The sequence below is a fragment of the Eretmochelys imbricata genome, chromosome 8 (genome assembly GCF_965152235.1).
Source record: "Eretmochelys imbricata isolate rEreImb1 chromosome 8, rEreImb1.hap1, whole genome shotgun sequence".
Lineage (NCBI taxonomy): Eukaryota > Metazoa > Chordata > Testudines > Cheloniidae > Eretmochelys > Eretmochelys imbricata.
This window is the reverse complement of record NC_135579.1, coordinates 74,234,683-74,248,746: the sequence shown is the minus strand read 5'-3', so window position 1 is coordinate 74,248,746 and position 14,064 is coordinate 74,234,683. Positions and strand designations below refer to the sequence as shown.

Below are 14,064 nucleotides of genomic sequence, written 5' to 3'. Positions count from 1 at the left end.
AGCTGTAATTCTTTTACAAGATCTCACAATAACCTTCCCATTGTAACCTACATGCTACCCTGCCATTATAATTGCTGTCACAGTTTTCCCATTGCTCTTTCAAGATTTAATACCTTCAGTATTCATTCCCTTTTTCGCCCACTAGGCGCTAGCTCTCTTGGGTGTGAGGATTTCAGAAGCAGTGTTATATTTTAAGGGGGCACAGTCTAATAGTACGTAGCTAGAGGTTTTCAAAATATTTTTAATCTGTTTTTTGTAATAGTATCATAGAATCATGTCTCTCCTTGACAGTTATAAATTTGGCTTTGCTTCTTGTGTAGCATAAAGCACCATGGCTGTTCTACATTTCCTTCCTGTCCTGAGCACACCTTAGCAATAACTCTGTTCTGGGAGCAGGGGCTCACCTGTGCTCCCTCCGTTGGCTGCCTGTCTGCCTGCATAGTGGTATGAGAGACTGCATGGATATGCAGTAACTACAGACATTTTTTTTAAAAAAAGAGGCAGCAGAATACTATATTTTAAAATAATATTATATAGAATCTGGAAGATAGCAGATTATGTCGTATCCTAATAGCCCGGTTTTACAATATTTAATATTTTGTGTTTAGACTATTCCTTTAAAATACATCTGCATTTTAAGGGATTGGTAGTCTGACCTGGGAACAAGAAGACTCTAGTTTCATATTCACACCCTACCAATAGTCCTATCTTTGTTATTACCTTACTGATCATCTGACTCCCTGCAGCTGATTAGCATTAGCTTTGTGCTTCCTAAATAGGAAAAGGGTCCTAAATATTCTGCTAGTAGCATGAGCTGGGCACTGGTAGTCACAGTGAATTTTTTTTGCGCAGATTTATTTTCATTGCTTTCCTAAGCAGAGATGTGTACAGGTTTCTATCAGGCTAGCAGCTCACTTAGAAATGTCTACTCTGGACAAGTGGTAGCTATTTTACATTAACAACATTAGATGCATGAAAGCAGGACAATTGTACCTTTAAAGTGAATTCATACAGTGCGTTAAATCATCACTTGTCACTGGTGTCTGACACCCCTATTGCACCACTCCAGTCCAAACAAAATACAGCTGCTAAAATCCTTATCTTTGCCAGTCATTCTGACCAGGGCTTTTGAATCACTTCCCCTTCTCCACCACATCAAGTTCACAATACTTGTCTTCATCCTCAATTTCATACATAACCATGTGTCTCCCTACTTATCTGCACTTGGGCCTGATTCACCTCGCACTTGCTCTGGTGTAATTCTGTTGATTTTAATGGAGTTATTTGTGATGAAAAAATTAATATCGGGTTGACCCTTAATGAATTTTTTTCAAAATTATCAGCACACCAAAAAAATTTTATAAAAATTTTCTGGTCAAATTGAACATTTTCATTTGAGGGTGTTTTTTTTAAAATTAAAATAAAATTTAAATTTCAGAATGAAAAGTCATTTTTAATTGAAAGATTTTGAAAATGTCAAAATCCAACATTTCTAACTTTTTAAAATATATTTAAAAAATATATTTTTGAGTGAAACAATTCAGAAAGTTCAACATGAATTTGCAATAAGTCTTGGTCAGCCCAAATCTGCATTTCTTGGTGAAAAACATTTCACCGGAACAGTTTTACCAACTCTAATCCCATTATCTTTACCAGCCTCAACATACTTGGTTTTTTTTTTCTCTCACAGCCATATGTGCTTCTTCCATGCCACCACATGTGTGTGGAACATTCTTCCTGGGTTGTAAAGACAGTTCCCCATTTAAATTGGGGGGGAAAGGGATCAAGTTGATGTAAGGTCCAGTGGCCCAGACCCTTAAAGGAATTTAGGTATATAACTTCCTTTGAGGATCTGCCTTATTACTTTCACTTTGTGGGAGGAGAAAGGAGTGGGTGTCCAGATTTTCAAGGACATTTAATTATATAGGAAATTTGGGCACCAAGAAACCATTTGTGAGATAGCAGGAGCAAAGAAATGTCGGACTCCCCCCGCCCCCCATTCAAAATGGAGCAATTTTAAACACCTTAGAACTTCCAAACAACTCCGTGTAACTTTCACTAAAATTCCATCACTCCCCTATCATGATGTGTTTGATTTTATATTAGGCCTACTTTTTTTTTTTATTATTATTCCTAATTAAGAGACAAATTGTTACACTCCATTCTAAAAGGAAAGCCCAGCTCAGCCTTAACTTTGGAGCCATAAATATGGTTTAATAATATATATGTACATATCTTTTTACCTAGTCTGACTACACATTTTTCTCCAGCACTCACATATAGGTGGTAGAAAAGGCCTCCTATTTTAGATACATCGTTGTTCATATAGGGGCTGTTGCTTGTTTGTCCTCTAGGAGAAGTCAATTATCTTAATTTAACGAGAGACAATCAAGTTCCTTGTGAGCATGACTTAAAGGGGATGGGATTGGACATTTCTGAGAGGGAGAAGGGTTTCTATCCATCATATTGGCTGGGAGACCCTTCACCTTTGTTTCACATACATGGCAGTAGGGTCATTTGGGCTCTTTTATTGCTTCATTGTGCTCTCCAGGACCTGGAGGATATGAGCAATTTTTAAGAAAAGATACAGACGTAATTAAAATGGAAACAGACATGTCCTGCCCATGAAGGTTCTACTCATTCCTAGTAGGAATCAAGTAAAAACATTACACGGTATAAACAAAGCTCCTTTTGCTAGCACTCCATATACTCTTGAAAGGTTGTGTTACTTTGTTAGGCCCTGCTAAGCAGTGTCATCTGCTGGGAGTCTGTGTATGAAGAATGAGTTGTATACTGCCAGTTTTGATATGACTGATACTGCTTTCAGCAGTGGCAAATCCCACTTACTTTAGGAGTCTTTCCTTAAAACTGAACTATGTTTTTGTAGTAATTTGTGTACTTTGGTTGTTCACATTAATTACAGCATTTATTTTTGGGATCAGATTCCCAATGTTTAGATGATGCTTTAGAACAGGGGTTCTCAACCTTTTTCTTTCTGAGGCCCCCCCAACATGCTATAAAAACTCCATGGCCCACCCATGCCACAACAACTGATTTTCTGCATATAAAAGCCAGGGCCGGTTTTAGGGGGTGGCAAGCAGGGCAGTTGCCTGGGGCTTCAGCTTCAGTCCCAGCTGGCAGGGCTCAGGGCTTCAGCTTTCTATCCTGGGCCCCAGTGAGTCTAATGCTGGCCCTGCTTGGCAACCCCCATGAAACCTGCTCACAGTCCCCCAGGGGGCCCTGGGCCCCTGGTTGGGAACCACTGCTTTAGAAGGATTTTTTTTCCTGCACTAAAAGCCATAGGCATATACAACTCAGCTCATGGCAAGTCCCAAATTTATGGGAGAGTTTCCTTGTAAGATTCCATTTTAACAGTCTGAGCCCTTCAGGGCAGAGACTTTCCCCATAAGTCTGTACCATGCCTGGTGTGTTTTGGGTGATACTGTAATACAGTAATGAACAGCGAGGAAGGATGGTCTTGGGGTTTGGGTGCTGGACTAGTACACAAATATCTGAGTCTGGTTCTGCTGCAGGTTTTCTGAATAACTTTGGGAAAGTCACTTAACCTCTGCACCTGAGTTCCATTATCTGTAACAGAAATAATCATGCTTTCTTTGGCCCACCATTTGTCTGTCTGGCCTGTAAACCTGCAGTAGGGACTGTCTCTTTATGTGTTTGTACAGTGCCTTGCACAATGGGGCCTCACCCTTGACTGAGGCCTCTGGGCTCTACTGTAATATAAACAATTCTAGGAAAAATTATATTGACATTCATCACAAAGCTGTGAAGGCAACCACCACCCTTGGAGCATGTGAGATTTTACTACCTCTCAAACCATCAGCTAAAAGAACCACATTGTCAGATATACTACATTCAGCAAGTCTGGTTTGCAGATGTTAAGATTCTGATTTCAGATACACAACCAGTGGTGAGCTGGAGCAGGTTCACACCGGTTCATGGGAACCGGTTGTTAAATTTAGAAGCCTTTTTAGAACCGATTGTCCCTTGTGGGACAAGTGGTTCTAAAAGGGCTTCTAAATTTAACAACCGACCAAAGGTGGCGCCTTAGGTGCCGACTCTGTGGGTGGTCCGGGGCTGGAGCACCCATGGGGAAAATTTGGTGGATGCAGAGCCCCCACCAGCAGCTCCCAGCTCCCCTCTGCCCCTGAACACACCGGCCCACTCTGCTTCTCCGCCCCCCCCCCCCCCAGCTTCCCGCAAATCAGCTGTCAGCCTGGGAGGGCTGAGAAGCAGGCAGCGGCTTCGCGCTCAGGCCCAAGGAGGTGAAGGCGGAGTGGAAGTGAGCTGGGGAGGGGGGGCACGAGGAGGGCCGCCCGCACTGCAGCAGGTAATCCGAGGGGGGCGGGGGGGGGCAGAGGAACCGCTCCCTGCCCCAGCTCGCCTCCGCCTCCCTGGGCCAGAGCACGAAGCCACCACCTGCTTCTCAGCCCTCACCAGCTTCCTGTGCAAACAGCTGATTCATGGGAAGCCGGTGGGGGGGCCAGAGAAGCAGGGTGGGGCAGGGTGTTCAGGGGAGGAGGCGGAGCGGAGGTGAGGTGAGGTGAGCTGGGGCCAGACGTGGGGCGAGGAGCTGCCAGTGGGTGCTCTGTACCCACAAAATTTTCCCCATGGGGGCTCCAGCCCCGGAGCACCCACAGAGTTGGTGCCTAAGGCACTACCTTTTTATGTGATCAGTGGGGAGAGCAGCCGCTCCCCCCTGTTCCCCCCCAGCTATGCTACCCCGCCCCAAGGGACCTGCCAGATGCTTTCCGGGAGCCACCCCAGGTAAACACCGCCAGGACTCCCCACCTTGCCCCCCAGCAGGTCCCTCTGGCTCTTGGGGGGGGGGGGGTAGGATGGGATGGACACCCACTACGGTGGCCCACGAGACCCTCCTGCCCGGTTCTGGGGGCAGTCAGGGGACAGGGTTGGATGGGGCAGGGGTCCGGGGGGGGCACGACCTCCTCGTGGGATGAGGAGGGAACCAGTTGTTAAGATTTTGGCAACTCATCACTGTACACAACCTCTTTGGGCATTACTGCCAAAAATGCTGCTTCACCATATAGCTGTAGATAATGGCTATCTTGTTTCTCTCTCTCTATATATATATTTAATAAGCAGAGCCCAAGTAACATAACTCTCCTCTATATGAAAATAACTCTTTCTGAAAGACCTGGACTTTCAGCTGGCCATGGATTTGCCTTCCATTGATATCTTGGCAGCCAGAGAAAATCTCATGTAAAGTGTAGGAGTTACCATTCTCATTCTTTTTAAAGAGAGACTTTTAGAGTATGCAGATTTGCTGCATTTGAAACCCATAACAATCTGGTTACTTTGGAATCATGACTCAGCTGAGCTGTGTTTTCCATTAACTGACTGACTGCCCCATAGCGAGAGCACCTTGATTCTTGTGCTCTTCCTTTCTTCTCTGGCCCCAGTCTCCTGCCCTTTTTCACAAAGTCTTATCTCCACCACAACCACCCGCTGTGTCTACTCACTCAGTCCCTGTGGAGGATTCTCTCTCTTCTTAAAGTCAGGACGGCCTCTCCTATAGATCTTCCTCCACACATCAGCCTCTGCTTTTTCTTTGCAGCTTGGGTTCAGTTTTGCTGATAACATCTTTCTCAACCAGCAGCTCAGAGCAGTTTCCTGGCAGGGTCTCTCGAATGCCGCCACCACCACCACAACATAGGAGTTTACCTTTGGTTCTAGCAAGTCTAACTGAGAACATCTTGGAATGGTAGTAGGTAAAAATGTGAGCCACAGTTTCTTAGAGGAGGTTTTGGCTACTGCAAATAATTGGAAAATCTATATTTTGGATATAAAAAGAGCTATAAGTCTTACCACCCATCCCCCTCCACCTCACTGCTGCTTAGATTAAATTTGCATCAATTCTGGACTGAATGGCTAGATTTTCAGAATGGTGGCATAATTCCTTAAATCTGGAACTCTTAAGGTTAAATTGTATAAAATAACAACAGTTAATGCCAAGGGGAAAATATCATTCATTACCATTCAGAATCAGGCTTCGTGTTGCATGAGGGTAGAATTTTGCATTTTTAAAATGTTCATTTTTCATGTTTTTATTGATTTTAATTTTTTATTGCTGTTCTATACGATTAAAAACATTAAACATACAGTCTATTTGGGAAGTCATTTTTTAAGCCATTGTGCTAATTAGTGAAAACACTTTGGGGTTTTTAGTTGACTCAGCAGATTGTATGTACATACCCCTGTTGACTTAAGTGGAAAGTGTAACAGGCCAATAGTAAAACTCATTGGTGTTTGATTTTGTGAAATCTCTAGAAATAAACAAAACTAGGAACCAGATTCTCCTGTGGTATAACTCCATCAGCTTCAGTGGTCTTATGCCAGTGGAGAATTTGGCCCCTGGATTTTGAATATCCTAAAACATATTTCCTTTTGATTTAAATCATTATTTTCCTGGTGTCAAAATTTAAAACCATGATTTTCTAATAAAATAAAGCTAGAGCTATGTGGATGGAGCCAGGACTGCATATATACAGACATCATTGCTGGAAATTTCAGAGAACAGCACAATCTCTTGCCACTTTAGCTAAAAGGAATAACTCTAGCTGTTATATAGTGACAGGTTCCTCCTATCCTTGATGGAGCCAGTCACTTCAGGAAGACAGTAACATGCACTAACCCACTATATCACATATGCAATCAAAGACTCTAATTTGAAAGTAATACCTGCCATGCCTCTAGGACAACTCTGGGAAGAAAAAAAAATGTCAGCCAAGCTCACGCTTTATCTGTAATTTATTGACGTTCAGTAAAATGTTGGTGCCTATATTCTGAACTATGAATGCTCAATTTAGAATAGAACATGGACGTTCACCTTTGAGTTCTACTATTGTAAATTTGGAACTTAGTTCCAAATTTAGTTACTACATTTTTATAAAAGATAAACAGAATTGTTAACATGGCTTCAGCTTGGCTGTGTTCCCATATGTTTTATATTGTATCATTTGTAAATATTTTTATTATGGTAACTCCCAAAAGCCCCTATGAGGATTAGGACCCCATTGTCCTGGACTTGGTACAAACATAGAAAAGATACAAGCCCTGCCCAGAGGGGCTTACAGTCTAAAGACACAAACTGCTAAAGGATAGGAAATGGGAATACAATTATGTATGTATTATAGTCTACTTTTATGATTGGGTTTAGACAAAGGATGTAGAGCCAAGATGGTCTTAACAACCGCAACTCTGAATTTTAAAATAAACTTGGGAGTAAGGCTGCAGTGGTCAAAGCCAGAAAAGAGGAGCTTGTGGTAGTCAAGACGTGAAGCGATGACGGCGTGGATGAGTTTTGGCTGTGGACAGGGAGCAAAGGCTGGATTTAGGAGTGTGTAAGAAAAAGTGGAAGAATTTAGAAATGTCCTGAATATGTGCATCCTGCGAGAGAGTCGAGTCAGAGGTGACACCCAGGTTATAGGGGAAGAGAGAGGGAAGGAAGATGAGCTCAGTTTTGGCCATGTTGAGTTTAAGGTGATGATTGGACAAAAATGTCAGAAAGACAGGCTGAGATACTAGATTTAGTGAAGGGGGAGGATGCATCCATAGAGAGGTAGATTTATGAGTCATCAGCCTCAAGATGGTAGTTAACACCTTCCTTGCAGAGGAGAGCACCAAGAGCTAGAATATAGAAGTAGCAGAGGAGAGGGCCAAGGATAGACATCCTTGAAAGGGGAAGAGGAGCTTGGCAAAGAAGACACTGAAAGAGCAATCCGAGAGGTAGGAGGAGAAGACCATGAAAGAACAGAGCCATGGAAACTAACACAGGACAAAATTTCAAGTAGGGAGAAACTGACATTGCAAAAGCTTCCAAGAAGCCAAGGATGATGATGCTAGAGTGTAGGCCCTGAAATTTGGCTAGTAACAGATCATTAGAGAATCTAGTGAGAACAGTTTCAGTGGAGCATAGAAGGTGGTAGCTGGATTGGAGAAGGTCAAGAACAGAATTAAAAGCGAGAAATTCAGCAAGTGGTTGCAGACACCACATTCAGTGCATTTGGAGATGAAGGGGAGGTGAGAGATTGGGCTATAGTTTGAGGAAGACATAAGGTAGGTGTTTAAGATAGGGAGGATTAAAGCATGCTTGTATGGGAAGGGAAAGGAAGAGGCTGGGAGGGAAGTTGGTCATAGTTCACCATTTAAAACCCATGATGTTTCTATATGTGGCAAAACAAGTCCTGTCTCCCCTAGCACTTGGTCTTTATGGCTCCTCGTCTCTGATCTGTGCGCAGTGAAACAGAATGGCTTCCCAGATAAAACGCTCCTTTAGCTTCAACTCTTTGGGCCACATTTTCAAAAGCAATTTCTAGACCACAGTCTGTACGCTCTCTTTGCACTGAAGGGCAAAAAAATCTCACTCCAAGAGCAATACTTCCTGCTTATTTACTGTTGTCTTTTCCTGTTCTTTCCCTTCCACTCCACCAAACTTGGTATGTTGTCATTTTTGTTGCATTATCTGCAACTTGCAATTTGCCCCCAAGTGATCATTATCACTATTTCTTTTGGTAATCACTAGTCTAGATAACGCTACTGTTTTCCCTTCACACACAGGACAGTTGATATCTTTATTATAAAAAAAATTACTTATTTTTCAGAACTGCTTCTATTACTGGGGATTTGCAGCGTGGCTTGCTTATTACATCAATCATCCTCTTTATACACCTCCTTGTAAGTAGCAAAATGGCCCTCAGAATAATTTGAACCTTTACCTGGGTATATTTGAGTGCTAATTATCCACTTTTAAACATTTTGTTTTCTAGCCTATGGACAAAAACAGATAAATTTTGCTGTGATCATGTTTCTGGTAGGACTTTTGCTTTTTTTATAAATTATTATTAAAGACTCTCCTTTATGATTTATTAGTCTCGGGGTGGGGTGGGGTGGGGAGACTGTCAAAGATTTATTACTGGAAAGCTCAGGACATAGAACTAAGACTGATCAGCTTAAGATAGAGACAAAGCTGTCCATTTTGACCAGAACCTGGACTTCAGGGAAAGTTTTGGCTGAGTAAGAATTTCAAAATTGGTCCGTTTAATCTGCAGAAATTAGGTAAGAATTTGTGTGTGGAGATGCACACTCAGCCACATTCATCACAGTGATTCTGGTATTACCAGAGTTTATCAAGGGTTGAGAATATCAAGTAGGTCATAAGTAGCCGACAGCTGGCCTACTACAGAATTATGAAAGTGTTAATATTCAGGGCAAGGGTTTCATCTTGCTGGCTTTCCATATATTCTGACAGAATTCCTCTGGAAATAGAATCCTGAAAGTGTCCTTTCACTTACCTCTCCAGGACTATTTTATTTCCTTGATATACTAACATTGCTTCTCGTAGGAAGTATCCATTCTCTCTAGTGCAGATGTAACCTGTCTCTGCATTGAGAAGAAAAAGAATTACTATAGTGTCAATGATTGGAGGATCTCATAGCACTTTTCAAATGTGAAATTTTATTAGAGTTAGATAATGGTGGATAATTTGAGCCACATAGGTTAAAGTGACTTTCCCAAGGTCAGACAGCACAAGTGCAAAGCTGGGAATAAAACTCAGGAGCCCTGATTACCAGTTCTCTGTTCTACTCTGGCCATAATCATATATACAGACCATTTCAATCTATTTTCCACCTAACTAGTGGTGGAAAGCATTGCCTAAAAGCAGGTGGGAAAATTGGTTAATGGAACTTTGTGAATCACATCAAGTCCTTGCCATAAGGAGTAGAAGTCGTTATGGACCAGCATATCAGTATTTATGCAGCTGCACAAATATGCCTTGGGATTTTTGAGAAATCCAAACTGCCCAATTTTTTTAAACAAATCAGCCCAGTCAAAAGGTAAAGAAAACACACGCTGGAATCCACTTTATTCAGGGGTTATTGTGTTAGGGTTTGGCTGGGAAAATAGCTGGAGTGCATTGTACCTTCTTGGGACTTGGTCAACACTTGCTAGTTGGCAATCTGACAGGTGCAAAGCAGAGTGTAACATGGACTCTTGTGTATGGAAAGATGAATAGAACAGATGCCTCCTTACCATTAGTCCAAAATCTTGTTTTGAGCTTAATTGAGATCTAAACACACTTTTAATCCTGTGTTATTTAGGCTGTTTTTCAATGGGGGTTGGGGCCCTTTAAAAATATTTATCTAGGAACTGGCACTGGGAAGAGGAATAAGTGGAAGGAAAGCATTTTCCTTTATTGTATGCTGCTTCTTGCAGATATGTGAAGCTGGAAATTTCTCTATCCACGTTGCACTCAGTGACCTGAGAAGAGATGGTAAAAGTTTGTTCCCTACCTTTGTGCAGTTAAGTTAGCTCTTCTGCAGTGACCTACACTGATGATTGGCCTGATCCTGCAAGGTGCAGAGAGCCTCCTGTGAGGGGCTAATCACCCTCAGCTGGCCTCAGTGGGAGTTGAGGGTACTCAGCACCTCATAGGATTGGACCCTAAAGGAAGTTTGGGTATGTAACAAAAGCACTTAGGGCCAGATTTGTGCCATTAGTGCATGAACCTGTGTAAGCTGCACTGGTGGTTCAAAGTGGGATGTGGGCATGATATTCGGGTTGGCTAGTTCTTCAGGGGATGCTAGCAGGAGCTGTTCTGTGGAGAGTGCAGGGTCCACTAATATGCCTGGCTTCTGCCCAGGGCACAAGCTGTGTATGTGCTTGGAAGTTAAGGGCAGTGGCTCCCTTGTGCTTTGCCCCCTCTTTGTAGAAGGGCTGCGTAGACTTTGGCTCATAATATTTGCTAACTGCATCCACAATTTTGATATAATGTAATCTGTAGAAATACCGTTCATTTCTGAGGTCTAGGAAATGGTGCAGACACTTCCTATGGGAATGACTTAGTGCTGGCCAGTCAGCATTGCCAATGATCTTTCCCAAGGATGCTTCTAGGGATGGTACTGCCAAATACTGTGTGCAATCCTTAATGATGCTATAGCACTTCCCCACAGGCACCCTAAGCCTTCCTCTGGGCTCAGTGGAGTCCTTATTTTCCCAAGTCTATCTTGCCCATCTCTTCAGTAGGCAGATTTGGATTGTCTTTATAGCAAACTACATGGTACATAGGAGTGTCAGTATTCTGTGGTTTATCTTTTGTGGTTCTTTTAATCTGTAGGATCCAAGATCCGTAAGATCCCTTATCCAACAAAGAATCCTTTCACATGGCTGTTTTTCTTTGTATCCTGTCCTAACTATACATATGAGGTATGTATTTTTCTCAGTAAACCACACTAAGATTTAAGTTTTGCAGGTTACATCTCAATTTATACTATATTATTAAAATAAACATATAAGAAACCTAAAATCAAAAATATGCAAGCCCACTTCATATTGCCAAACTCTAAGTTCAATCTTTCAAAGAGTTAACCCATGACAGACATCCTAAAGTACCTTTTATGTGAAATTTACTTCAGTGCAGAAAGACTGCATGAAGCCAATGCATGCTTCAGTCTCTCAAAATTAAGATCTAAATAGGATGTGAGTGGTGCATAGACCTTGTACAGGTCCTGGGCACAGCGGTGAGTGTCAGGCTCTGTGTCCTCAATGCACGCAGCCCCACTGAAGTAGGATTTATACAAAATCTTGATTTCAGGGAGTTTCATTGGTGTAAATGAGAACGTTTGCCTCCAGGGCTGCAGAATGTCACATTTTAAGCACTAATTTAGGAACAAACACAAAATAGGTGGAGACAAGGGAGAGAGGAAACTTAAGTCCAAAACAAAACAAACAAACACACACACACACACACACACACACACACTAACCATGATGAAAAATGGGGAGCTTTTGTTTGGAATTAACAGGATGCTACTGACTTTGTGAAAAATAATTGGTACCAGAAATAGCTTTCGGTAACCATGGATGTATTGTTTACTTACATTAGGGAGGGATGTTTTGATAATAGAGGTATAAATGTGAATGCTGTCATCAGAAATATTTTTAATTTCCTTGGCCATAACAGGTGGGGGCATGGATCAGCTTCACCATCATGACTCAGTGCGTCCCGGGTGAGTAAGGTTTTCTTTCTCCCAACTAGATGATTTGTTCTCAGGACAAGAGAATGCTGTTTCACTAGCATTGATGTCGTTTCTTCTTTTATATATCTTTTTGTAGTGGGATTGTTCACATTTCTTTGCTTCATTCAGATGACAGTTTGGGCAAAGGATAAACACTACACCTACGTACGAGAATTCAAGGATTATCCAAGTCTTAGGATGCCAATTATTCCTTTCTTACTGTAAGAAGAAAGAACTGCTTGAATACCTGAGTGGAACTACAGGAGGACAAAGCTGATGGGCTCTTTTTATTGAGAGACCTGCTGGCAAATGAGATAATTCATTTAGATAACTAAACCAGGGTGGTTCTGCTGCATGGTATCTCCATTGCTGTGGGAAATTCTATACAATTGGAAGCTACATCTCCCTAATATTCTAAATTTTCAGAAAGTCATATTGGTTTCCATGACTTTATTGCTTCATTGGCAGCCAAGGGCCTTTAAGGTTCACTATTGGCCTAGATCCTTTCAATTACTGACAGTTGTAGCTTCCTGTACTGGCCTGGTTGGTTTTGTGGATCACAATGAAGCCTTGCCACCAGTAAGCTCCAACTTGTGGAACAGCATTCCACAGAAATGCTGATTGACTACATTGGAAAGGAGACCCACCATTGATTTCTGGAGTCATCATCAGGTCAGCTGATCCAAAGGTAGATGTGTGTGCTGCCTTCCCTTGCTGGAGAGAAAGTGCTATGGGGACAGTTGCTTCATGGGGAAATGAAGTTACAAAGGAGGGAAATAGGAGTACTCAGAATAAAGAGGTGAACAATAGCTCAGATGCCCGAGTTAGCCCGAACACACACTTTGACAAGTCAAAACCTTAAATCACAAGTCATTATGAATAGAACATCCCCTGTTAGGAAAACTCCTTTATCAATAAATTGCTCACCAGCTAGTAGACTGGATTTTGAAGATGTAGTATCTTCAGTAGCTGTGATATTTGGCCTGTTTTCATAAAACAAGTCATTACGATACCAAAAAGAACTTTTACCTAGAGGTTTTATGTTAGTGTTCTCTGAAGAGTTTTTAATGTACTTTGTAAACAAATGCACTGACCTACAGTCCTCAAAATGATAGTTCTGTCCCTGTTTGTAAAGCAGGGAGAAGGAATCGGTTACATAGTGAACTTTCTATATTTTGTTTTCCACAAGGTGTTCAGTTTAACTTGGAAGGTTTTCTATAAATCTATTCAAGAAACTACTGCAAATCCTGTCGTAATGATTTTTTTAACTACCTATTTTAGAATGTATCTACAAAGAGAACAGTGTTTTTTCATGATGATTTATTTACCTAGAAATGACTTATAGAAAGATTTTTGCAACGATTTGTAAAGATAAAATATGCAATAAATTCAAGCCTACATTTTGAACTCTGTCAATAATTATGGCAACAAAAGATGATGTACTATAGATGGTTGCAGAAGTTTCATAGTTTATATATAAATATAAAGCAAAATGGTCTTGTATCAAATAAAAAGTTACATCCACTGGATAAAAAACAAACCAACAAAATCCCTGGAGTTCATTATTACACAGCAAATTCTACCACTGGATGAATGGCTTAGAAGCATGTAATGATTAGTGCTGTGAGTAATCAAAGCAATAAATCATTATGAATGATTTTTCATTCTGCTATTCTATGGTAGTTTGACTGGGAAACAGAAAGAGAGCTAGAGGCAAAACTAGTGTCAGGGGTGAACTTCAAAATGTTTGATGGTTCAGTCATATAATCCTCCAAAAATGCTGGGGTCCTGTCTGCCACAATTGCCTCACTTCTCATTGACTTCAAAGGGGACTGCATGTAGGCTGAAATTCCCCTGTCTACAGATGGCCAGCAGAAGGCCTGGGCAATGCTTACATCCCGGCTTGAGCCCTGAGGGCTCTGCACAGAGGGAAAATTTAACTTCATCTGGTGACAGGATCAGGCCCTGGATGTCAGCCTAGACCACCAAGAGATTGCCTACTTCCTACTTT

General features: G+C 41.7%; 1 protein-coding gene across 1 annotated transcript in view; it reads left to right on the top strand.

Annotated features, from left to right (window-relative positions):
* The window catches only part of LOC144269577 (very-long-chain enoyl-CoA reductase-like), a 41,982-nt gene extending 28,899 nt beyond the window's left edge, over nt 1-13,083 (top strand). The window contains exons 8-13 of the mRNA XM_077825359.1: nt 8,640-8,712; nt 8,805-8,848; nt 10,252-10,309; nt 11,153-11,241; nt 11,999-12,044; nt 12,151-13,083. Of these exons, the coding sequence (XP_077681485.1) occupies nt 8,640-8,712; nt 8,805-8,848; nt 10,252-10,309; nt 11,153-11,241; nt 11,999-12,044; nt 12,151-12,278 (438 nt within the window). The 3' untranslated portion in view covers nt 12,279-13,083. The remainder of the gene's footprint in view (nt 1-8,639; nt 8,713-8,804; nt 8,849-10,251; nt 10,310-11,152; nt 11,242-11,998; nt 12,045-12,150) is intronic.
* The last annotated feature ends 981 nt before the right edge of the window (nt 13,084-14,064 follow it).